General features: G+C 33.4%; 1 protein-coding gene and 1 long non-coding RNA gene across 3 annotated transcripts in view; one reads left to right on the top strand and one right to left on the bottom strand.

Moving 5' to 3' along the window:
• The window catches only part of LOC133184269 (E3 ubiquitin-protein ligase MIB1-like), a 43,574-nt gene that overhangs the window by 7,803 nt on the left and 8,262 nt on the right, over positions 1 to 27,509 (top strand). Inside the window, exons 10-12 of the mRNA XM_061319245.1 lie at positions 4,352 to 4,459; positions 4,817 to 5,014; positions 8,069 to 8,220. Of these exons, the coding sequence (XP_061175229.1) occupies positions 4,352 to 4,459; positions 4,817 to 5,014; positions 8,069 to 8,220 (458 nt within the window). The remainder of the gene's footprint in view (positions 1 to 4,351; positions 4,460 to 4,816; positions 5,015 to 8,068; positions 8,221 to 27,509) is intronic.
• On the bottom strand, positions 20,500 to 27,297 carry LOC133184270 (uncharacterized). Of its 2 annotated transcripts, XR_009720804.1 has the most exons (4): positions 27,224 to 27,297; positions 24,278 to 24,343; positions 22,189 to 23,012; positions 20,500 to 20,802 (listed from the first exon to the last, which is right to left on the bottom strand). It is a non-coding gene; the product is annotated as an uncharacterized LOC133184270 (long non-coding RNA). The 2 variants fall into 2 exon arrangements; XR_009720803.1 differs by lacking the exon at positions 20,500 to 20,802 and having other exon boundaries at positions 21,281 to 23,012.

The following is a 27,509-nucleotide window of genomic DNA, read 5'->3' as shown; positions in this document are numbered from 1 at the left end:
GTACTAATCTATGAATGGGGCAGAAAAATATGGAATACTGAATTTTAAAATCATCATATTTTGTCACCACAGAGCACTCTGAACAACATTGTAACGTCAAAATCACTGTTATGAAAGTTTTTCAAAATGACTCTCCTCTAATCTTTCTTTCTCACAAAGTCTTACTCATTCATTAAAAACATATCCAGAAGCTTTCAAAGGTTCTGCAACAGTGATGTGCACATCACTTTCCATGAAGTTAATGACTCTTTTAACTAGAGTTTTACCTAAACATTTTCATGTAATCTATTTCCTTGCTTTCTGCCCTCTGTCCAATTTTAATGTCTCTGCCACTCAAAAACTGACTTCGCCATTTATACACTCAGGGTTCGACATTCACGCTTGTCACCTCGTCATTTCCACCCCGATTGATTTTGGACGACCTGATTTTCAGTCTGGCTCGCCCAAATGACGACCTGGGACGAGTTGGGAATTTTCAATAATGATGTTTAATATTTTAAAATAAACCTTATAAGGCCTTGAAAACATTGTTTCCTGTAACCCGACCGACCCATTCAATTAGCAGCTGGGTGGATTTTTCTTTCTGTCAAATCCGTGTTTGATCAATCAGCTGATGTAATTTTTACCAAAAGTGTTAAATTAAGTTTTATTTGAGATATAAAATATGTAAACCTAGTCAACAATCACCATAAATATAAAGAGTAATGATCATTATTGTAACATCTAGTATTTCCCCCACAACTTTCTGATGTTCGTTTTCTGCTGCTAGACAGCCATGTAGGGTGTCCACTGTAAACATCACACCTGGTTAATTCAGTCCAGGGATGTTTGACCCCCTTTATTAAGGCCTTTTTGGTAAGTGAAAATGAATGTTTTAAACTAGAAACTTTATTTTGTGTCAATAATGAATATGTGAGGTGAGATTGTATATTAGCAAAAAATAATAATAAATAAATAAAATCCCATCCTACCAACCCTTGATTAATTGGGAATATTATACAAGAAACAAACATAATTTTTTTTAAGTCTAATTAGCATTCTGATTCTGCTTATTAATATTTGTTGCTTGTTTTCTTTGTTTGATAATATACTGGAAGACAGCTTTTGATATTCCAAAAATATTTGGTTTACATTTTATAATAGCATAACCTCTGTTTAATATTTTAACAAATTTTTAACTATTGTACATTTTTGTTTCTTTTGATATTTTGTTCGGGCGACCTGAAATCAGTACCAAGGTTGCCCAAATGGCGAGACCAAATTTTAACAAGTGTTGAACCCTGTACACTAATGCATGGCCCACTTTTGATATATTTTTGGTTCCTCAAGCACTTTCAGTGTTTGTTTTAGAGGTTTCCAAATACAATACTAAACTGTATCGCTACTCGCTGCTCCATGACCATGTCCATTTCCATGTCCTGCAGCATCATCTGTTTTACTTTATTTCAGTGAGGACTACCTGTCTTCTAAAATTGATTTTCTTTCAATGAGGCAAAATATATGAATTGAATTTTTTTATTGAAATTATTTGGATTTAAAGTAAAATTATGTCTACCGAATTTGGTTCTAAACATTAAATAAAAAAGATTTGACAAAAGTCTACAAACTTTTTGATTAACCCTCGTAAGATCACATTAAAAGTATCTGTCACATGTCACATTCCTGTAGAGTGAAATTGAACCATGGCAATTGGTACCCTTGTGAGAAATCATGAAATTTTAGCACTGTGGAATTAAAATGTCTACAGTAATAGATTGGAATGAGGTTTGTCTGTCAGAACTTGCACCTTCCGTAAATATTCTTGCTGAAAGTAAAACACACATATACATGTATAGAATGATCAGTGAATTTAGTGAAATTCAACTGTTGATGTTGGAACATCCAGTCTCATCTTTCAAGATCATAGAAGTGAAAAATATTGAGCAAAAAGAAAAAAAAAATGAAAGTGAATGCAAATACCATATAAAAGGAATTTTTAGCGACACAAATTTAGTGATTTATCCCAAAAAAATTGGTATATATTTTGATGAGAAGTAATTTTAGCCATTTTTAGCTCTTCTGAGCCAAAGGCTCAAAGAGCTAATGCTATGGCCATTTGTGCGGTGTGCGGTGTGCGTAAACTTTTTAGAATATGGGCCATAACTCAAGAACCCCTTGGCCAATTATTGTCAAATTTGTCACAGGGTATCCTTGGCCCAAGGGCTCCCTTTTGTACTAAAACTGGGGTTGTGACCCTTTAACAAGGGGAGATAATTAGGAAAATAGAAACAAAAGTACTGGTTGCTAAAAATATCTTCTTCTCAAGAACCACTGGGCAGATTATCACCAAACTTACACAAAAGGATGAGGATATGTTGTAGATTAAAATTTGCACGGGGATTTACCCTGGGGCAAAGGGCGTGGTCTCAAGGTCACTTCAAAGTTGACCAAAAATTACATTTTATTAAAATGTTGATATTTTGCTTACTATAAGGACTAGGATCATCAAATCTTGTCAGTTGGTGCATCTAAGGACCTCATATCATGTTGACTCAAAAGTAGGTCATGGTGACCTACTTTTTAAATTTTGCGGCCATTCTTTTTCAAACTGATTTAGAGGTATATTTTGAACAATTTAAGGCTTATGATCATCAAACTTTGTCAGTTGATGCATCTTGGGTCCTCAAAGTACGTCAACTAAAAAGTAGGTCACCTTGACCTACTTTTTGAATTTTATGGCTAATCATTTTTAAAACAATTAAGGTCATTAATTCGAATATGGGGAGGCTTAGAATCATTAAATCTTGTAAGATGATGCATCTTGGGGCCATAAAATATATTTATTAAAAAGTAGGTCACAGTGACCTACTTTTTGAACTTTGCAGGCATTCAATTTCAAAGCGTTTTAGAGGCATAATTTGGACATTTTAAGTCCTATGATCATAAAACTTTGTAAGTTGATGCATCTTGGGTCTTCAAAAAAGGTCAACTGAAAAGTAGGTCACGGTGACTATAATTAAATATTTCAGGTACTAATTGGCTTAGAATCATCAAACTTTGTCAGTTGATGCATCTTGGGTCTTCGGAGTAGGTTGACTAAAAAGTAGGTCACAGTGACCTACTTTTGAAAATTTATGGCGTTAATTTAATATTTCGGGTACTAATTGGCTTAGAATCATCAAACTTTGTCAGTTGATGCATCTTGGGTCTTCAGAGTAGATCGACTAAAAAGTAGGTCACCGTGACCTACTTTTGAAAATTTATGGCTTTAATTAAATATTTCGGGTACTAATTGGCTTAGAATCATCAAACTTTGTCAGTTGATGCGTCATGGGTCTTCGGAGTAGGTCGACTAAAAAGTAGGTCACCGTGACCTACTTTCGGAAAATTTATGGCTTTAATAAAATATTTCGGGTACTAACTGGCTTAGAATCATTAAACTTTGTCAGTTGATGCGTCTTGGGTCCTCGGAGTACAACAACTGAAAAGTAGGTCACGATGACCTACTTTTGAAGTTTTATGGCTGTATTTAATATTTTCAGGAATTATTTGGCTTAGAATCGTCAAAATTTGTCAATTGATGCATCTTTGGTCCCCGGAGTAGGTTGACTGAAAAATAGGTCACTGTGACCTCCTTTTGAAAATTTATGGCTGTAATTAAATATTTTGGGTACTTATTGGCTAGAATCATCAAACTTTGTCAGTCGATGTATCTTTGGTCCTCGGAGTACAGCAACTGAAAAGTAGGTCACGGTGACCTACTTTTGAAAATTTATGGCTTTAATTAAATATTACAGGTACTAATTGGCTTAGAATCATCAAACTTTGTCAGTTGATGCATCTTGGGTCCTTGGAGTAAAACAATTGAAAAGTAGGTCACTTTGACTTACTTATAAAATTTTTTGATTATAATTTTAAAAAATACTTTAGGTATTAATTGGCTTAGAATCATCAAACTTAGTTGATGGGTCCTCAGAGAATGACAAGTGATAAGTAGGTCACCATGACCAACTCTCAGGTACTAATTGGCTTAGAATCATCTTGGGTTCTCAGAGTGTGAATTGGAATTTCAAGGGTTCATGTAAATATACAGGATACTTCGAGGCTTCAAATAGAAGTGATAGGTTGTACAGTTTATCAGAAGAGCGATTCAAGGCCCATGGGCCTCTTGTATAATGTCAGGAAAGATAGCTATAAAAACTGATATAGCTAAATTGTTGTCCACATTGTGGAATTCAATTTTAACGTGTCAAAACCCTCGCTAATAATGCCAAAATAGAAACCTTGCTAAAATTCTGCTTATACGGTATATTTTTGTAATTTTTCAGTGTATTAAAACATAAGTTAACAACATTTTTTCTTTCTTCATTAGGCCAATGGTATGTTTGCTGGACATACAGCCCTGCAGGCTGCATCACAGAATGGACACACTGATGTCATCAAGATCCTCATTAAACATGATGTGGATTTCGAAATTGAGGTATATAATTTTATTTCAAGTCTCTTATGATGACCATACATTCAGTAGTTTATGAGGTTGTCTGTAAAAATATTAAGTATCACTGCTAGTATTTTGCTTATCTAAATTACAAATGAAAGGCAAACCAACAATTTGATTTTTTTCTTAAATATGTGCTGCTTTTTTAAAGTTTTTGTAATCATGGTGAGGGAGTTGAAGCCATTGTTATTATATATAATATAAAAAACATTTTATATTATGTCTGCCATAGATTGGATGGATTGTTAAAAATCTCATACATATGGTCAACTTTTATCTTATTGCTATTTATAATCAGAAAATAGATATCAATTTTATTACGAAACTTTAATGCTGCAGGACAAAGATGGAGACCGGGCTGTGCATCATGCCGCATTTGGAGATGAACCCAGTGTAATTGAACAGCTGCAGCGTGGTGGTGCAGACCTCAATGCCCGCAACAAACGTAGACAGACACCTCTCCACATAGGGGTCAACAAAGGTCACATTGGAGTGGTCAAGACTCTCCTTGAGTTGGGATGTCACCCGAGTCTTCAGGTAGAGAGTAGTCTGGTTGTACAGTAATTTGTATATTTGATATAGAACTGATGATTCATTGAAATGTGGACACTTAGTCTGAGGGAGGTAAATATATTATTTGATATGTTCCACTTGTTTTGTAATATGCTCACAGGTTTCATATGTTTGAGAAAAAAAAAGATATGAATAATTTAACATTTTTGCATGAAAAATATTTTCATGACAGTGAAACCTTAGTATCTTGAAAGAAATTTAATATTTTGCGATGTCATAGACATAATATGGTTGGGATGGTAGACTCACTTTGAAATTTCTCTAATATGTGAAACCATTTTGGAATTTCTAGAGCTGAAACGAATGTCCGAATAATCGTTTTTGTTTATTACTTTGTTGATTAAATTATATTGGTACTTTAATGATAAAAATCAATAGTATTAATAAGGATTTAGTGCTACTTTATCCTTTCGATGCTCCAACCTAACTGTTTACTACCTCTAGGGATTTTATTACTGTTAGAAAGTACTGGAAGTATGGTTAGAAATTTCAACAAAGAATGCACATAATTTTTCTCAGTGTAAAGCCTTTTGAATATACGCTCAAGACATTTCATTTTCATATTGAGTGTGATTCAGGCCTACCAATTTCATCACCGATCGTTTATATGGCCCTGCTGCACCATTTCCAGGCGTTTTTCTATCATGGGTGTCACTAAATCACAAATGTGTTTTCTTTTAAAAAGAATTAATCCTAAAAATTAATTACTGACTTTAATTTTTTGAAACATGCAATCTAATTAAAATAAGATGTTCCGAATCCGCTACAGCTTCTCAAACATCTAACAACATCCCATTCGGGGTTACGTCAGAGCGACCTTTCGATTTTGAATAAACATGAAAATTTTGACCAATCAGATTCTAGCTTCTGTATATGATCTTAAAATTAGTTCCACAGCTACATCTTAACATTATTGATGCTCAGTAGTTCCCTCTTATGTTGAATTAAAGTATTTTTGGTATAAATTGAATGTATAGTCCGCCAATCTGGCATTCTTACTTGAATAACATAAACGAAAATGCATGAACTATACAAGATATCCTGCACGTCACATTCATACATAGCACGGCCTTTGCCTTGGATATTTTGTTTACTAAGAAACTCCTCGGGTGTTAAGATTTGGCAGTGAAGAAAGAAACGCATCTGAACTATAAGCCAAGATTTCGGAGGCGGCAATTTCATTGGGTAATCGAAAGGTCGCTCTGACATGACCCCAAATGGGATGTTGTTAGATGTTTAGAAGCGGTATCAGATTGGAACATCTAGTTTTTAGCTCACCTGAGCTGAAAGCTCAAGTGAGCTTTTCTGATCACCCGTTGTCCGTCGTCCGTCCGTCCATCCGTCTGTAAACTTTTCACATTTTCAACTTCTTCGCAAGAATTACTGGGCCAATTTTAACCAAACTTGGTACAAAGTATCCTTGGGTGAAGGGGAGTTTAAATTCTTATAATAAAGGGCCATGTCCCCTTACAAGGGGAGATAATCAAGAAAAGACAAAAATAGGGTGGGGTCATTAAAAATTCTTCTTCTCAAGAACCACTGGGCCCGAAAAGCTGAAACTTATGTGGAAGCGTCATGGGGTAGTGTAGATTCTAAATTCTTCAAATCATGACCCCCGGAGGTAGGGCAGGGCCACAATAGGGAATCCAAGTTTTACGTTGTAATATACAGGAAAAATCTTTAAAAAATCTTCTCAAGAACCACTGAACCAGAAAAGCAGAAACTTATGTGGAAGCATCCTGGGGTAGTGTAGATTCTAAATTGTTCAAATCATGACCCCAGGGGTAGGGCGGGGCCACAATAGGGAATACAAGTTTTACATTGAAGTATATAGGAAAAATCTTTAAAAATCTTCTTCTCAAGAACCACTGAGCCAGAAAAGCTGACACTTATGTGGAAGCATCCTGGGGTAGTGTAAATTCTAAATTGTTAAAATCATGACCCCCAGGGGTAGGGCGGGGCCTCAATAGGGAATCCAAGTTTTGCGTTGAAATATATAGGAAAAATCTTTAAAAATCTTCTCAAGAACCACTGGACCAGAAAAGCTGAAACTTATGTGGAAGCATCCTGGGGTAGTGTAGATTCTAAATTGTTCAAATTATGACCCCCGGGGGTAGGGCGGGGCCACAATAGGTATTACACGGGGGGAAGTCTGGTAATGAACAGCATGGCCAAAGTTACTCAGGTGAGTGATGTGGCCCATGGGCCTCTCGTAATTAGATTGTGAAACATGTTTATTTACAGACTTGACCTCTTAAAATGTTAGTAGCATGTTCAGTAATGAGTAACGTGAAAACCCTGATAAGGCACATTGACTTTCGAATTTCTGACTTTTTCTACAGCAGATGTCATTCTTACTATCAAACTGTGACCTTTCTGTATTTTCCATGCATAGAATTTTATAAATTTTAGCATGTAAAAATAGTTTTCTATTTTAATATGAAAATTTACACATTCTCCCACCAACCTAGCCTTGCGTGATAAAATAAGATCTATACTGCAAATAGGGCGAGATCCACACAACAGAAAAAACATCTTCTGTTTTCCATTTTCTTTGAGGAGAAGCATAAACAGTGGGCAGTTTAACATCAAGTAACTCTATTGCTATCAATTTTATTGGTATACACACGTATTAATTTTCTTTGGTCTACAAATGGTATAGGTATTATAACATTTTAGAAAAATATACCATAAATATGACATTGATTAATATTCAAATACGAATAGAATAGTAGTCCCGAATATTGATTTTTGGTATTCGTTTCAGCTCTAGAAATTTCCTTGACATGTGCAAGTACTTAAGATGATCACTTTGAAATTTCTCCAACATTTGACATCACTTAAGAATTTCAATGTTATCATACGTGACATATTAGAGATACTGAGGGTTAACTGTTTTGGAATATGTAATGTTAAGTTTACATACATATTTGGAAACAGGAACTAGAAATAGTTCCAGGCTTGTTCAGCCTTTTAGTAAGTTTTAAGTTATTAAATACTTGTTGAACATGTATTAAGGATTCTGAAGGGGATTCTCCACTCCATGATGCCATCAGCAAGAAACGAGATGACATGATATCCTTGCTACTGGAACATCATGCTGACCTGACAATTACTAATAACAATGGCTTCAACTCCCTACACCATGCTGCTCTCCGTGGCAACCCCAGGTAGGTGCCTGCATGTTGTGAAGTTTTTAGACTTGGTATAAAAAGATTGCAGTGTTCTCTAGAACCAACACAACAGTCTTGAAAGTAGAGCTGAAATCAATGTTTTAACTCTCATGAACTGAAAATTAGTATTCAAATTTTCAGTTACATGACATGAATCTGTGTCTGTGAAAAAAATAACTGAAGTATTAACTGTGAATAATAAAACTGTACACAGTGTAAGTTAACTTAGAAGTTCTCTGTATTGAAATATGTCTTTTTAGTCCTGAAAGCATACAGATGTGTAGATAAAAAAAATATTAGTATATGAAAGGAAATTTTGAGGGAAAGAAAATAATAAAGAAAACCCAACACAACCACTGATCTGAAATTTATATGATTGGAAGAGTTGTCTTTCTTTTATTATATTATCATGGGATTCTACATTGATTGTCTCTCTTTGGAGGAAGACACAAATTGTTTTGTTATTGCGTGACATCATATACATGTAGTATACGTAACAAACACTTGACGATCAGGAACCTTTGAGTAAGGCATGACTCAACATAATAGGGTTTATTAACTTGATCCTATTTTATTTAAATACCTTTACTTCACTTCAATTTTTGAAAAAGCAAATATTACCATCTTTGAAGTTATTGAAAAATTCACAAAATAACGAAATTGTACAGAACTTTTAAAGAGAATCTGTAGTAGAATCAGCTCATTTAATGAGACACAACTACTTATCATGAAGATCAAATTGTGCAATAGTAGGTTCATCATTCCAATATATTTGAGGAGAATGTTTATTATGGCAGAGATGAAATTTAATGAACCTTTTACATTTCTATAGTATTACTATTCAAGTGGTAAAATTTTCATGAACATGCACTAAAATTACTTTTTACATCAAATGAGATATAGATGTATGAAGTAGTTAGGCCAACATTTTTTTATATCCTGTTTTACGGGAGCGCCGACCCTAATTTGGGCTAAAATGAAATAAAAATAAAAGTCCCTAATTCAAGTTTTATTTTTATTTCTCCCGCCGATAGTTTATTTATAGTCACTGAAAAAATAAAAGAAATATAAATAAACTTTTCACAAGCCTTTCAAAATGCGATTTGTCATTGGCTGAAGTAAATATATTCATCCAATCACAGTATTCGAAGTGTGAATGGTGCACAGCATAGCTCCAAAATGTCAGAATATATTTTTAAATAGTCGTTTCAAAAAGTGACATGTCAGTGTCATATATTAGAAAAAAAAGTATAAATTTCAGATTAACTTTTTAATGAAAGATTGAATGAAATAGACGAAGCAGCAATCTTGATCAAATGTCATGCAGAGGGCCACGTAGAAATTGAGGTTCTGTCAACCGCTTGTTTTGAAAGTTTTTGAGTACGTATTATCTCTGACAATTGCTTCAATACATTGAAATAGGTCTTGAAGATTTTTTTAAACTTAATTTTAAGACAATAATGTTTTCTTTTACAATTAACGACAGAACAGAACACTTTAGAACTGGTAGAAAGTGGCTTGACTGAGGAAATTCGAGTCACAACTTTCACTCGTTTTATGACAAATATTGGAATTCAAAATAACCTAGGAAAATATGTGCTTGATTGATACAGGACATTATTTCCTTTTTTATCATTTTATGGAATTTTGCGTGCTATGTAACAAATTAATGTGCATCAGCTATTAATAACAGCTGATGTAGTATCTCTTGTTTAGTAAAAAAACTTTTTTTACCACTAGGGAAAAGTATTGTTGTAAATGATACGCCCTTACAAATATTATTTAAATTCAAGACCTGGTTTCTTTTTTTTCATTCAAAAGTTGTGGATTAGAACCAGTTTCAACGATTCAATTTTTTAAATTCTGCAGTAAACAGAATTACCGGTATATTGTCATGTGTATTTTACATGTGTAAACTATGGGAAAGATGTACATATTTTCTACAATTATGTTGAAATTTAGCATGCTCAGAAAGAAAAATATAAGGATAAAAAGAGATCAAATATACAACAGATTGAGGAAGTTTGAATATGATTTCAATAGAGAGATTGGGGTACTTTTTTCCACCTACATATATATTAATTTGAATTGCGTTGAAAAAAATATTATACAACTTTTCTTTTTATCATGTCTCACATGCACTTCTGTGAATTAATTTATTTTATCTGATCCACTGAATGTCTCACTGTATATTTGCCATAACTTTGCAAGAGCTAGTCCAAAATCCTCAAATCTTGTAATTTGCTGAATACTGAAAGCTAAAAGATTCTGAAAACTTTATGAGGGGTGTGACATAAGTCCTATAAGCTTTACTGTGGTGACACTGATATTTGACAACTGAGAGAAGACTATAAATTTGTATGTTTGATTTGCATTAATGTCAGAAACTGCAAGCTGTTAATACTAGAAATGGACCCCCCGCATGCCCCAGATATTCATATCTAAGAGAAAGTTAAATTTAAAATAGTTCATTGGTACATTAACAGTACCAATTTTGTGTTTTGTATACATAAGTTTTTCAAATAACACTTTTTTCCCTAACAAATTAAGGTCCTAGAAAAAAATTCAATCCTTTATTAAAAATAAAAATTTTTATTGCATTTTTTCATTTTATTTTTATTTTTCTTACCGATTGCTTAAATTTTGAGCTTTTATTTTTATTTTTATTTCGACCCCCCGACTCAAATTTTTGAAAAAAATTCCCATAAAACAGAAAATAAAAAAATGTTGGCCTTATATTTCATCAATAAAAGTTGTAGGTTTTGATATTTCAACAGAAATTTGGTTAAGAATTTTGAAGAGTAAATTTCAAATTCTAATAGATCCATAAAAGTAAGATAAGATAGATAAGATAATATTTATTTAAAGTCAGGTAAATCAACAAAAAACATTAGCTCTGAAGAGCTATTTTCCGAAAAAGTGTTTTCCATCATGAAATTTGAACTTTATAAAAAAAAAAAAAAGTTAATGTAGAGAATACCTAAAACTTCTTTATTTTCAAAATTTAGTAATTTAAATTTTTTTTTTCATGGTTTGAAGTATGTGTAGGTTTTCAAGTACATTTTTATGTGTTTTTCTTGCATGCTACCATCTGGCTGATGTCCAAAGATGATGTCTTCCTATCATCTCGAAATGACGAAAGCATTTCGTGTTGTGACAGTATATTTTATTGCAGATTGCATGTAGCTAACCATCTTACGCAAATCCCATGAAAAAAATATATATAACACAAAATTCCCCTTTGGTGTCCTCATTCAGGGGTCACTGAGCTGGCACACTAATGAGCATTATCTCTGGAAGCTGTGTACACACAGCCTTGTTTTCCCATGTGGTGGGAGGATGCATCTCCTTTTTTATTCCTCACAGATGTTGGGGGATCATGTTGCTTTAATGATCTTTGCTGGTGGATCAAGGGAGGTGTTAAACTGTTATGAGTTGTATGATCATGCCTGCTGGTACTCATTTTATGTCTTCAGTAGGGTGTTAAATTGTTGTATTATATTTAACATGTCTATGATTTAAGGACTTACAGTATTTGTTGTTTCTTTGATTTGAAGTGTAAACATGTAATATAATAATGTTCTTTGATTCCGTGAGTTTTGCAATGCTGCACAAGTATGCATTTCTTGTTGATTGTTAAGATTTAGAAAGGTATGTGTTATATGAGCTGTACTAAATCAAGATTTTTGTGATATAAGTGGAAAAAGTGCTATTTGATCAGCCATCGAAAATTACAAAAATTCATACATTTATTTACTAATTTACTGGTATAGGGAATGAAACACCTACATACATCTGTAACTTCGTAAATTTCCCCCCTCTAGCCATCCCATTCCCCCCTTTCTGATTTCACCCCCCTTACTTTCAGTATTCTCTGTGTTATCTCAGCTTCTGTAACAGTGCAGTGTTATGTAACAAGGTGACATTGAGATCCGGGATGTAAGCGATGACAGCTCCAGCGATTACTGTTATTTATGATGGAATTTTTTTTAAGAAGATCTTCAACAATTTAAATAATCAACTGCTGGTAAAGATAACCACTAATAAATTTACAGAAATCTAGATTTATAAATGTAATTGGTATTTCTATATCAGCCACATTGCAGTGTTATTATTGTTTGTTTGCATAGCGTAAGTGCATTCCTTGATTAGCAAATGGAAAGCAATATACAATAGACAATGTAAAAATATGTCGCCACGTAGACGATCATGTATTTTTTTTTCAAATTGCTCTTCCTAGCCCTATTTCTCCAGGTTGATTTAAGATGTCTGTTCTGTGTGCCTAACATTGATGTAACACTAGAGATTTGTCTGGAATTCAGTAAAACACAATGTCTTATGTTGCATGAGTCTTCGAAAGAATATGTAGTGCAGGGATTCCTAGCTTTTGTTTATGTGATGAGAGACAAGAAGAGAGAAAGAGGCCTTCCAAAGGCCAGACAAATAGTTCCTCTTTTCAGAAGATGTTTTCAAAAATGTAAGCAGAGATTAGAAGGATTTAATTGTATACACTAAGTTTTGCATAATTATTTGACAATTTGAATGTAAATTGACATTTGTGATACAAAAAAATATTTCAATAAAAAGTAATTTATGTAAAAATGCAAAATTAACATCCCTGGTAAATATCAACTTTGGAATTAGTTTTAGAACAAGTTTTGGTGATAATGAAACCTTTAAAAATAAAATAAGGATTATTAAACATTTGTTTAAAAGAGAAAGCAAAAGAAACTTTGCTCTTGTTCTTTTGCAAACCACAAGAAAGGGAAACTATGTAAACCAGATATTATCTTCAATCTGGCCTGATTTAAGCCCCCCTTGAATGATTGTTTAGCATTCCTGCACTCTGGTATCCAGCTGTCATCCTCCCAGGTGCTAGCAGGGGCAGGGCAGTATGGCAGATGTAGGTAGAAAAGCATGTTGTCCCCCAGCTGTAAGGCATTATCCTGCCATGTAGTGGAGGGTACAGAAAAGTAATCATGTTTGGAATGTCAACTGGTAACATACTGAAACATTTCATTGGAAGGCTAATGGCCCTTTTGTCTGTGGTTAATTAGGACAGGGATGTTTTAAGGAAAAGGATATTGAAAAGGTGCTAAAAAGAAATTGGGGGGGGGGGGTGGGGGTGAAAATGACCCATGAACATTAAGAAGGTTTAAATGGAACATTATGGTGTAAGAGGTTAGCTTATGGAATTGTTCTATACACTTGTATTATCAGAAATATGGGTCCTTTGGATTGCAGGAAATATTCAAAGTGTAACTAAGAAATTATGTACTGCTGCATTTGCTGGAACTTCTGGAGAATAAATCTGAAATAAAGAAGGATAAAAAACTTATTAGCATCCCCTTTTTACATAGTGTTTTATTAAGAAGCTTTTCAAAGAAGATTGTTGGCATGTAATTCCATAAATCAGTATGCATGGGATGAATTATATTCAGTTGTGTACAATTTTTGCACATGCATTAAAGATGTCCTCAAGTCACATTTTTATTGCCAAACTTTCTTCCAGAATAAATATCAGCATTATTATTCATTTTATCAGCTTTCCAATTCTTATGATTAAAAGTAAGGAGATCTGTTTTATGCAGAATGTCATGTTACATTGTGCTATAATAGTCATGTTTTACTTTTGATACATGGATATTTTCGTGGAATATACCCCTCAACTTCCATTTTTAAGTCCCGAAAAAAAACAGGAAGAAGAATAAAACAGTATTGACACCTGACCCTCGGAATAATATAGACATTTATGGTGGTGTCATGATAATTATACAAATAAGCATGCACAAATGAATTGTTCACAATTATTGATATGTAATGAGAATGACTGTAATTTGCAACATTAAATACAAGTGACACCAGGGAATTCTATGGAACCTGTATTGCTGCATTTGACACCTTAAGATTGTAAATTATATGAAGCTGTACTTTTTTCCACACTCTGTTAACCAGTACAATTGACTAAGGTAAAATGTTTAAAGAAAGGTGTTCCTGCTGAAACATCATTGGTGCTCAAATAAGCAGATTCTTTGGGGGTTGGATGATACCAATATTTCTCCTAAAGCTATAGACATATTTGATATTCACAAAAATTCTATATTTAGTAACATTTTTACGTCAAATGCACTGGAAACATAACATGCAAAGCACAACGTAAACAACCCCCTACCATCACTGGTATTTTACATGAATACACCTAAAATCTAGCAGTCAGCTGACAAAGCAAAAATTAAAACAGCTATTCAAATCAAAAATGAAAGTAAAAAAAAAAAATTGGAAGGCATGACCATGCTGACATTGCGATTGGTCGGTAACAGTGCCAACTACAGCTGGTTGAAGGGGACCAAATTTAACTGGCTGAACGTATTTGGCCCAATCTCAACCAACTACAGAATAGCAACTAACGTCTCAGCTGCTTCGTTTATTGCAGTAGCTGGTTTGGGGGGTAAATGGGAAATAGGGAAGACTTAATATTATGATACAAGGGGAGATAACACTGCAATCAGGAGCAAAACATTCAATATGGTGCCCTTCAACCAGTTGTAAGATGCAACAATTAAGAAAGAAAAAACAAACATTTTTTTTTTGGTAGTAATCTTACGTACTTAATACAACAATCAAAGTGCATGCAGGGGTTCAAAATTGATATGAATTCTGTGATTCAAATTTTACATAAATTTGTTCAAAATTTATATGAATTTTGAAGAATTTTTATCTGATATTTGGGAATGAATTTATCATTATAAATATTTCATGCAGATTTTTATTTGAAAAAAAAAGGTTTTATTTATTTTCAGTAAAAAATGTAGACATAAATAAAAATCAATCAATGCACACAGCAAACTAGAAAATCAGCAAATTGACTTACATTTTCAGCTATAACTCAATAATATCCACATCGATATGAAACATAAAGATATAAGTGATATTGTTAAGACAAAATGATATCTGGAACATAGTGCAAGTCCTTTATAACTGTGATTTAATCCCGAAGCTATGGCCATCAACTGAGGACTGAGCACGAGGAACACCAGAAGCCATGTGATTGTCCTACCTGAGTGCAGGTATAAGGAGATATATTTGGCAAAGCCAGCCATGTGCCATTGGTGTATGTGAGAGAAGGGAATTTATACACCAGCCCAGTGTTGAAATGCTCTCACAGTTTGTGTATGCCTAAAGATGTACACTGTCTGTGCTTAGTTTCATTGTTGATCAGAACGGAATGTTGGTTTTCCTATGGTACCCCCCTTGAGATGTGCCTCTCTTTCTCCATTACCTGCCTAAGGTCAGAGGTCAATGTCTGTGTAACCCTGATACTTTTACCAAGAGGAGGAGGGCATTATTTGTAAAAATGTCAGTATACCTGCTCACAAACGTCGTGTCCTTTTACTGCAACTTCTACTTAGTATATAAAATGAATAACTTCGCTCACTGGAAAAGCAACTTCTAGATTTTCTTAGACTTGCTCAGGGATATAATGTTTCTATGGTAGATAGCCAGACACAAGTGTTTTGGGGAAATTTATATGATACATGTATGATTACGTTTTGCTTTATAAATATTCATATCTGTTGCATCTTCTAGATAATTGACTATTAGATTAAACTACTTAGAAAATTCTTTGAGATTGGCAGTTTTGAGTTTCTTAAGGATTGCCCTTTCTACTTGTGTGGATAACTTATAAGGCAGGCCGGGCCATGGGAAAGCTGTCAGCATATTTGGTCATGCGCAGCCATTGGCAGATGGAACATCAACAGTGTACATAGATAATCTGCAACACTTACTCCACGTGTCTCCCAGTCAGAAGATAGGGACCCCCTAGGGGAGGCAGACTCTGTGTTGTGTGTCCCTCCCCTACATAATGTGAGGAATGGGGGAATATCTCTGAATCTTATCACTGTCAGGTCATAGCTGTTTTTGATAAATTCAGATAATGATTGCTTGCAACATTTCCTATCTGAGATTTGGGTTTTCCCGTCTTTGGGCCTCAAGACAAGATAAATCAAACTTGGCAGACACTGCTACTTGAAACCAGAAGAGATTGGGAATCTAAATTTAAACAGAGCTCAAGAAATATGTAAAGCCATCATGCTTTCTATGTAAAGAGCAAAGAGCCCTTTGATTAGACATTTGATTTCAAATTCCAGTGGGAGCACAGTTTTAGAGGAGAGCTATCTGTCCTTGATTGTACCTTGTTCCTCTTTTCCCCTTTTTGGCCCCACTGGATGGTTTTATGTTAATCCCTGCAGTACATATGGTTCGGCAGCAGTTCCTGGCATTCCTAAGGCTATGAGATAAAGTAAACCATATGCTCTGCTAAACCTCAGTTAATCCATTAGTTGTAGGTAATTGTTCAGTGGGTTTTACAGACTCGGTAAAAGACAGGACTACTTTTTTGTGAAGCACTTTTTTAATTGATGTTGTGGATGCATACATCTTGTCAGACAGATTTAATACAGAATTGGTTCTTTTAATCTTGAGGCTTTATGATGGAATTATCTTGGAGCTAATTTATGCAGCTGAATTTCAAACTTCAATTTTTTTTTCAGTTCAGCCAAAGTCTGCATGAGTTTAGCTTTGAAAAATAATAGTTAAATATGGCCTTTCATTACAGATTTGGGTTAGGATTTGTTGAAAAGAAATACACTGTTAAAAAAACTCTCATTTTAGTTTTTTTTACAATGTCTCTCAGGGCTAAATATTCACTAATTGTAGGCCTAATAAAGGACCCCCTCTGAACTGAAAATTGACAATTTCATTTTCTCCAAAATTAAGGTGAAATTTCTAAATGATAATCAGATTGAATTTTTTTTAAAAGTGTTTCTTGATTCTTGAGCAGAAATCTTGATTTTCAGATTATAAGAGTTTATAAAGTAAGCCTACAGTCTAACTGTCTTTATTTTAGAGTAAAACGTGTCATCCATTTCTCCATCTTGCTACCTTTTCAATTTTAAAATTCCCATTGGAAATGAGATGGGACCCTATACCAAAAAGGCCAGGTCAATTAAGCCTTGTTCTTCTACTTATCATTTTTTCATTTTTCAGTTGTAATTTTTTTCCAAAAATTAAAATCATAGTCCTTTTGATGATTATAATTTTCTTTGTAAATTTACTGGTAAATTCAAAGTTGTTATGAATAATTAGCAGGAAAAAAATTAAAACTTGTTGTTTTTTTAATCCCATGAATTTTCTTTAAAAATTTTGTTTGAAAGCTTAATTATATTCCAGACTCCTGTGTGTTTTACAGTAGTGTTCTAATATTGTTTTGATTACTGAAATTTAATTAAAGAAAAGCTAATAAGGATGAATTTGTTGTAGGGATGAAGTCAGATATAGGTACATATGTACTCAGGTTTTGCTGTTTTTTAAAATTGATGCAGTGAAATCTTAATGGTAATGCCTCCTTTTTTATACCCCCTCTTGAAAAGCAGGGGGTATATAGTGATGGGGATATCTGTCCATATGCCTGTAAAACTTTAGGGTACCCATCTCTTATCCACAATTCCTCCTATACCCCTAGATAAAATTTAATGAGACTAATTCCAAGAATCTTTATTGCATAGTACCACTGTGCACCTCCTATACTATGTTTTGATCAGACAGATATTGGGAGTTTCCAATAGCATAACATGCATGCTTTTCTCTCAAAAGTATTGAAGGTACTTATCCCTAAATTATCCACAACTCATGCTATACCACTGAATAAAATTTAATGAGAGTTTCACAGAATTTGTACTACATAATGCCATTTTGTTCCTTCAATTTTTTGTTTTGATCAGACAAATATTAGGGTTTCCAATAGCAAAAGAAGGACTTTGATGTTATATTGTGAGCTCAAAGCTAACAGTACCTCTAGATTTTTGTTTGTTTGTGGGGTTTTTTTTTCCTATCAAATAAATACTCTACCAAGATTCTCATGATATTTCAAAAGAATAAAAAGTTAAACTTAATCTTATTTTTTCTGCAAACATTATATATTTAGGAGAACCTGAGTGAAATTTTATTTGACCTGTACACACCACACTATTTTCACCACAGATCTTTGAAATCAAGCATTCATAATATTTGAAAAGTACAGATGTTAAAAAATTCACCAGTGCATGATCTTTGAAGGAAAAGAGAAAAAAAAATTAATTCTTCACCTGGTGATGCCATGAGTTACCCTATATTGATGGTGTTCAACTATCACTTACCTGTAACAAGCTAATCATTGAATAAAACAAAGAACTTGGTATAATAAACATTTTTATGCATTGTAACTGGTAGAGGTAATTAATTTTGTAGAGGTGGAACAAATTAGTCTATTGCTTTATGAGTTAATCATCATTAGAAGCAGTCAACAGAGCAAGCTCAGTAACAAAAAAAAATTGTCATTTCGCTGACTTCCATCCAAAGATGTTGGAATATTTTTTTCTTGGTATGTGGATGATTTTGTTGCCTCCCTTGATGAACTCTGCTGATCCTGATGTTGTAGGTGCAGATGTGTATGTGAATTGCAAAAGAAATAGTTTTCACATATGTCACATATTCTTCAAGATATAGTGTATATTTTTTGTGCTCCAACACGTGAACGAAACTGCAGAGAGTATATACCAGTATACATGTTCCATATCAAATAAAAATAGTATTGGTTAATATTCTCAGATTTAACTTTCGTTAACACAGAATCTAATTAATTAACTAATAAATAATTTGTTTTCTGCTTTCCTTTTCTTAAAATTTTCCTCCTAGTATTTTGTATAATATAAGAATATTGCAAAGAGAAAGCAGCGAGGTGTTGACTTATTTGTACTCTGATAAACATTTCAAGGGTAAAGGAGTTTTTTTTAAAACAAGATGGCTTTTGTTTTAAATAGTTGGCGAATGTTCACAAATTATGGATTGAATCAATTGTCACATATTTCACATATCAGACACTCTTGTGCACTATATGTTGCAACAGTTTTTTTTTCCTGCATAATTAAGGAAAGATAACTCTTGAAACAAGTTTATTATCCCCTTGCAAGGAATTTGGAGGGGATATATAGTACGTGCTTATGTCTGTGTGGGTGAGTAAAAGTGTAACAGAAGTTATACAAGACACAAGATATTTTATTGACTTCACCAATCAAGGGCCCAGGAAGGCATCACAACATTTTTAAAGTGCAATTTAAACATTACATCACATCAGAAAAAATAATATATATAACATATTATTCATATGTATTTAAAGATCAATATGCTCTTTTGTGAGGGGATATGCTCTGCTTTACGGTGTTCTCCTTATTTTTAAAGTTAAATTAACTGAAGTATTTTAAGGAAATACACTTTGAATTGAATCAACAATTGGTCGTTGGGAGAAGAGGCCTGTTACTAAGTTTACAGCAGGCAGTTCATTTCTATCAGCTGTTGTGTTTAGACATCCTTACCTCACACAAGTTCAGATAAAAATAAAAGTTATTTATTTTAAGCAAAAATCGGGTTTACTGCCAAAAATAAAAAAAAAGATGGGGAAAGAAAAAGCTTTTTTTTTATTTAGGTTAGATCTAAAATAACAAAAAATCTCTTATTCTTTATAATTAAAACCTCAGTTTTGACTGCTATTTTATGCAACTGGTTAATGAGAATGGTTGTGTATATATTTACCAACAACTGTGTCTGACAAGTAAAAGAAGACAATAATCACACAATTTAGAGCCTTATAATTTATAGGTGGTTCAGATGGATAAAAATAGAGTCGAAGAATTGACTCCCTCCTTTGATCTTCTATGTCTGTCTGTTTCCTGGGTCTGCTGGTAGAGTGTGCAAAAAACAGTTGTGGAAACAGACATTGGAAAATTCTAGATGAAACTTGAGGGCATTTTATACATTCATCTCTGACCTTGGCAATAAAACCAAATTACAACGGGGATTTTACTTCTTCGAAATTAGAGTTAGTTTATTGAATTTCAAAGAGTGATTTTGGAAGATGTGTATGTGCATAGTAATTCACTTATTTTTTATCAGGAAGTCTTGAAGCTTTGCAACAGTTGTATTCTCATCATCATCCATTACCAAAGCAGTTGTAGTATTAATGATTTTCATAATCTTTTGATCTAAACCTCATAATTGTGAATGAAATATGAATGTCTCTTTGATGCGGTCAAAGGCAGTGGTCAATCATCTTTTTTTCTGATTGAAAGTTTTCTTCTTATATTGTTTTAAATAATATTTGATATATTTTTGTCATGGTTGTTTTTCTTTGGTGGGACACTGATAATAGACTTTGAGAATTTCCAATTTATACCACTGAATGTCAAAGATTTACATCTGTGCTCAAGCTTTGCTAGATCTTGAAATATTTATTATTATTATGGATAAAGTCAAAATGTTGTGTAATATATGACAGTGCTGGTGTTTTAGATTTTATTATTTTGTCCCTTTGATCTCTGCAAAACGTCAGGGTAATAGGAGACCACCAGGCAGATATTCCTGAAAATGCAATATCTTCTGATATCCACTTTTTAAATTCCAGTTTCTAAAGACGGTCAATCGTATGATATTGGCTCTGTTGAATTTGCTGGCTCCTTCTTAGCTCCTGCTTGCATACTGGTTTGACTGCAACATATGGTGTTTGGTTATCTGGTTACATAAGTTTTCACAGAAAATTTACAAAAAAATATTAGATGTATTGAACCCAACTAGCAGCAAAAGCATCTGCAACCAAATAATTTGGAACTTGGCATGTACAGACCTATGTTCTGCAGAATTGATTGCTTGTGTGTATATCTTGGGCATGTCTAGTATAGTTAGTAATTAGAGTAAATTAAAAAGAACTTCCATTATAAAGCAAAATATTTGCTGATGAGTTTGAGATGCAAGATTTGTGAGAAGAAACACGAAAGAGCTTTCAAGTAAATGTCAAAATTTGGCAGATGTTTTTGATTTAAGTGCTCAGGCCATAATGATGTTTAACATACATAGAAAGCACAAACAAGAACACATTTGCTCGTTGTATATTCACTGTACCAGAGCAAATGATGCCATAAGATAGTAATTAGTTAAATGAATTAAACACAGGAATATGTAAGCTTTAATGATTTTATAAAACATGATTAGCTCTATTTTTAAATTTAGTAATGTAGGAAGTTTAGAAGAGTTTGCAGAAGTCAGTGTCTAGACTATTCCTACACCAAGCTTCAAAGTCACTGTTCAAAGTCAAAGCTGGCAAAAAGCACGCAGTTGCCTACCAGATAAAAATCAAAGACGGCCATCTTGAATTTGAGAAGTAGATTTTGCATAATTGCCTGCCACCCTGCTGACAAGCAGTAGCAAACATTCCAGAGCCATGAGAGATCTGATTCAGAAGCCATTGGTGCTATCTATAGATAGGGGAACATGATCTCACTGCCTGCACTCAAAGCTCACATCTGATGGGGCTCCTGCTGTTAAATTTTTACTCCCAATCTCCAAATCCAATTGTATAAAGTCTTAAGCTTTTAAGTATGACTTTACATCACATAAAAAAAGCAACAACTCTCATTGCAAAATAAATTCAGATGCATTGATATGAAACCATTTTAAAACAGATTCATAAAAAAAATTCAAGTGATTTGAGTTAAAAGTTAATACAAAGAAAAAGTAGGATTAATGGTGAACTAAATTTAGTTCTTTCTCTCCTGACCTCTGATGAAAGGTTAATGACCATTTTTATCATCATTCCAAGGGGGAACCCCTACACATGTTACCCTTATCAAACAGGAGTACTCCTTGAGAAATGTTACAGACATGAAACATATGTTTTACATCATTTGCAGGAAACGTGGCCCAATAACTCCTGCTTAATAATGGCTTCCTACAATCTCAGACGCACAGAAATTTTACAGTTTTCAAAAGACTAATGCTTTTAATAAGAATTTTAAATTGTTGAAAAAATTAAATTAAAAGCATTTAAACTTTGGCAGATGTTAAGTTACATTTAAAATGGTTCACACACACACTTACCTGATTAATACAGACAAGATTAACATAACTAGGAGAGAACATTAGAAATAAGTCCAAAAGAAAATGAAAAACCAAAAATTTGAACAAAAATGAAAAATCCTTTCAGAAGAAAACAGACATTTAAAGAATCCATGGTGGACAACAGCAGATGAAAGTGGGCTGATCATCCATGAGCAGGATACATACTTCTTTACATTCCATAACTGTTCAGGTTCTACATATGGGATAGCAAAGAAGTATGGACCGAGATCATAGTCGTTGCTTGCGTGTCCTCAGCATCAGAAACCTTGTCGATTGTAAGTCCATCAGTTTTGTCAATGGCTGCCAGTCAGGGCAAAAAAAGAATCTGAGCCCCGAATGAATGCCTCTATATAGATTTTGGCAGAGAATGTGGTCTAACCCTTGTGACCGCCAGAAAACTTGGCACTAATGCCAACCAACGCTAACTTCAAGTTCTTCTGGGATAACACATGAGATCAGTTGCCCATTTGACTGCTACCACATAATGCAACTGGTTTCTTCTTGGCCAATCAGATTGCTCGATATGCTGAGCCCCCTTTTAAACAAGATTTGGCTTGGTCTTCTGACAGGATGTAGGTATCTTGTTCTTACAACAAAGGATATGCCACTTTCTCACATGGGTAGGGGCAACATTAATCTGTTTCCTGAAATCTCTAATGAAGCTCTCAGCTGGATTGCAAAAAGGCGGTAAATCCAAGATGATAAGCTCCGCTTTGATGCAGTTTCTTGAAGAAATGTGAAATCTGTGTGGGTGCCTGTGGTTGAACAGCAGTTTTCAAGGAGTTTTGGCATATCTTGATGAGCTGGCAATGAAAAGCAAAAAATTACATTCCCTGCAGTTGAATATGTAAATTTATTAATCTGAGTTTTATATATCTTCTAGTTTTTTTTTTTTTAAAGAATAGGTCTGATCATTGATGTTTCAGCTGGCATTGCAAAATCTCAATGAATTTGATCATGTATGAAATGAAGTATTCATGATGTATGTGAAAAAAGAAAATTTATAATAAAGCAAACAATTTAGAATTTTTGATTTTTTTAATTATTGTTTTATTATTTAAAAATTTTCTTTAATCAATATTAAAGTTAACAATTTCTAAAATTTTTATTATTTATCCTTAATAGTGATATTTGTAAAAATAAAGTTATACGTATGTGAATTCAATAAAATTTTCTTAGGAATTTGCTGGAATTCTTGGAAATTATAGTTGGTAAGAAATGAACATTCAACATAATTCCATGTACACATATATGATTATTTGCTTGCTAGATTCAATTATTTTTAATTTTAAAAAAAGGAAGGATAAAAATATTTGCTTAATTTTTCATTGAAAATATTTTTAATATTAAAAAATAATATATTGAAGGTTTATATTAGCATAGGGCACTGCATTCTTATTTATATTTGATAATTTATGACATTGTATATCAATTGAAAAATATATTAAGGATTTGAATTCTCTTTTTTCCTGGGGTTAATAGCTGTGTATGCAGACCCCCCATCACCATCAACAATGTTATTTTTACTCCAGCAAGGTGTAAAAAGGAATTTGTGTATACACAATCACTCAGGTGTTTTTCTTGTCAGCTCAGAGTGGGGGGGGGGGGGATCTTCATACAGTGTTTATGAGAAGAGTCTGTCCTGGTAAGAACACATTCTCTCACTCCTGCTGGGATTTTGGGTCTTCCTCCATTAGTCTTTACATGTGGTAGAAGTATATGTCTACCATGTGTGTTGATTGCTGATGAGTACACAAAGGTCAGAGACACTTCCTTGGAGGGTGTAGCTTTGTGTGTACACAGTAGGTGACAGACTTCCTGTTGGGTATGGGCTACCCTGCTGTGGGGGACTGTGGCATTAAACAAGCATTGACAGGGAGGGAGTGTGGCACTGAATAAACAGTACAAGTTTATCTGACTCCTGTGGTGGGAAATAAGATTTTTATAATTTTTTTTATTATGCTGGTTTGGAATGTTGACCATATTAAAGATATTTGGTCAAGTACTTTTACTGTGTGAATTTTTTTTTAAACAAAAGCTTTTATTTATGTATAACATTATACCACACCTTTTTATGGAGAACTGATGATGGGAAGGTGATTGGTCATGTCCATATCAAGTGTCAGACTTCATCCTGAAAGAATAAAAAAAAGATTCTAAAAAAAAAATATTCTTCAACTCAGCTAATAAAAAAATACTTTTTTTTTTTTTTTTTTAAATGTTTTAAATAATTATAAATACATGTACATACTCTCCATTTGAAATTGTTTGATTTACAAACTGGAGAGAACTCATCAGTTATTTTGTGTACACATTATCAAAATAATATATTTAATATATAAATATTTTCTTTTTTTCCCAAGTAAAATTTAATATTTTTAAGCATTTCTAATACTAGAAGGGGTATATCAGTGCATATAAATTTGTAAGTGCATGACTCTGAATTTTGGAAAGGTACCTAGTGTTTTAAGAAAGCAGTCATGGTGCACTTCAGGGACCTAAAAGTTTAACTGAAGATGAAATTAGAAGTCAAGGCCATATAGTAAATTGGTTGGCACTGTGCAGGAAAAAAAAATCACTGAAAAATTCTGAGAGAAATTCGAGCTGAACCTAGCAGTATGTCTCCTCCCTTCTTCAATTGGCTTTGGCAATTTGTAAAAATGCATCCCATACTTGGATAAAGATATTAAAAAAAAAGCTGATTGCTTCTGAGAATTAAATATTAAATCAGATGAAACATGTAGACATAAAAGTCCTACAAAATTTGTGCATGTAAGAAGATTATTGGAAGTATTAATTTGAAGCCCAGTAAATGTGTATAACATCTAACCCTAGAATTAAACACATTCAATTTTTTTAAAAAAAAAATTTCACTGTAAAGGTTTTTTTTTCTTTGGAGGAAGATAAGGTTTGGGGAATCTGTTTGTTAGGGATCATCTCCACAGTGGATAAACTGAGAGCAGGTGGAGTCTGTAATGTCTACACAAATTGTATGCTATCATGTGATCTTTAGCTTCTGTTCGGGAGATATATCTCAGCAGGATACCAGAGCATATTCCAAGATGTGGTGAATCTCTCTCAGGAATGAGATGCTTTGGAATTTTTAAAAGGTGTCTGAAGAATTTTTCATTTCTGTAATATTCGGTCCTGAAGAATCTTTAGAAATGTTTTGTGCCTCTATTATAGACTACAAAAATAATGATAATCATTGATCATTTCTATGGAACCCTATTATACCGTCTGTTGCTGAGGTTGAGGGAATTGCATCTATTGCTGAAATTGAAAATCAAATTTCAAGTATTTGAACTTGATCTTGAAAGTCATATGTATGACATGACAGAATTATAATTTTTGATGTCTTAAAGTATCATACATGTACATAAAAATTGAAAAGTCCTTTCATTCATATTTGTATAGTGCTGATTTGTTAAAAGCATACTACACTACTTGTACTCATTTTGGCATATTCAAAATTAAAGTGTAAAATTAATCCAAGAATTATTTTGGCACAATCATTTATTATTGTCATCAGTAATTCTTCATACATAAAATCTGTATGGAAATCATATTTTAGGAATATTCATGAATTATAGCCAAAAAATAGATAATACAGTTTCTTGCTCTTCATATTAGGCAATCATGGTCCATCATTAAAAGAATACAGTAATTGATGATCAGAGGAGGAGATTATTTCATCATTTCAAATACTGGTGTAAATATTACTCAGACTGGTTATCTAAAAATAAAATCAAGCAACTTGCAGAGTACTATATTGTTTATATAGGCTTCATGTTTGTAGTGGTAATGACTGTCTTGATTACTCTGTAAAGCTAAAATGCTAGCAATGAAAAGACTGCATGTGGCCCTGAATTAGTTGCATGTTGATTATTAACTTAATTTGGAACAAAATATATTCTTGTCTGCCATGTTATTATAGAAGGTTGTTACTATAGTGTGTATTAATTATTTAAGTAAGCACTTAACATGCTTAAGAGGTGAAAATTAGGCTTAGAGTGGTTGTCATTCCAGAGGATTAGTGTCCAAAGTCCGTTTAAACAGGAGCCTCGAAGATTGACATCTTTGTCTTAATTTCTGACACAAAATCAAATTCAGAATCAATTGTTCTAGAGGCACCAGTAATGCTGATGACAGCTACACACTCAAAAAAGATTAATGATATTAAATATCGGATTTTTCATTATCTGCAGTTCTCTCTGTAACACATAACTTCTCTATCCTATAAATAGACCCTCGAGGATTCACTCACCTGATTCTAGAAGTTTTTCCTCAGAACCTACCCCGGCCATTGTCGCTGTCACAAGGAACAGTTTGAATTTTCTCTGTAACATGATGACCAGTATAAACATTGATTACCTTTGGCAGTCCAATTGACTAAAAGCCATGAGAGATCAATAACAGGGCTTGAAAGCATGTTATGGAGAAGGGGAAGGATGAGTATAGGCAAGAGCTTGCAGACAATGCCTGATTATGAGGAATGGTCAATAGATTCAGAGGAAGTCCTTCAACATTTGCTAAATATTGGTTTGACGTATCACTACCCTGGTATTTAGTGCCACCAATTTGATTAGGGATAACAAGTATTCATTTCGGTCATATCAATCATCTTGGAGAGGGCATGATTTCTTTCATTTTGTGATAACTTTCTATATTTTCCTTGCCGTTGACGGATGATTTGATTACATAATACAATGGGTTAACTGTTTTATCATTCAAAATACAGATGTTTTAGTCTTCTTCTTTTTTTTTTGAAATAGAGCAATCTATTTGATTGCCATTTTATATATATTGCAAATAGCAACAGTTTAATCAGCAGTAAAATTAAATTACTGGAAAAATAAGCCCATTCGATGAAGATTGTAAATGTAAAAGCTTTTCACACAACAGAGTATTAACAGAAAACTATTGATCCAGTAGGCAAGAGACTTCATAGGACAAAAATGTCTCAACTTCTACAGAAATGTTTCATATATATATGTGTGTCGTAACTTCTTACCAGTACATGGTGCCCTATATCCATTGGTTACCTCCTTTGTTACTGTGGAAACCAGAACAGGTTTCCCTGTGTCATAGAAACACTGTGTGCAGTCTGCTGTCCGATATAGTTAGGGATGATGCAAAAATGCCTTTTGCAATTTGTGTGACACAGCTGAGGGAGAAAAAAAAATCATTACTGGGTCAGCTTTATTCTTTATTTTTGTCAACTCAGCTTATTGTAATTTGCCAGTGACGAAAACCACAGACTAGTGACCTTTTTGGTAATTAATAGGCGCCTTCTATGA

Source organism: Saccostrea echinata, unplaced genomic scaffold (assembly GCF_033153115.1).
Source record: "Saccostrea echinata isolate AGI-Se365-2 ecotype Australia unplaced genomic scaffold, CSIRO_AGI_Sech_v1 ptg000010l, whole genome shotgun sequence".
NCBI classification, from domain to species: domain Eukaryota; kingdom Metazoa; phylum Mollusca; class Bivalvia; order Ostreida; family Ostreidae; genus Saccostrea; species Saccostrea echinata.
The sequence above is the reverse complement of the archived record's forward strand: the minus strand, read 5'-3'. Positions and strand labels throughout refer to the sequence as shown.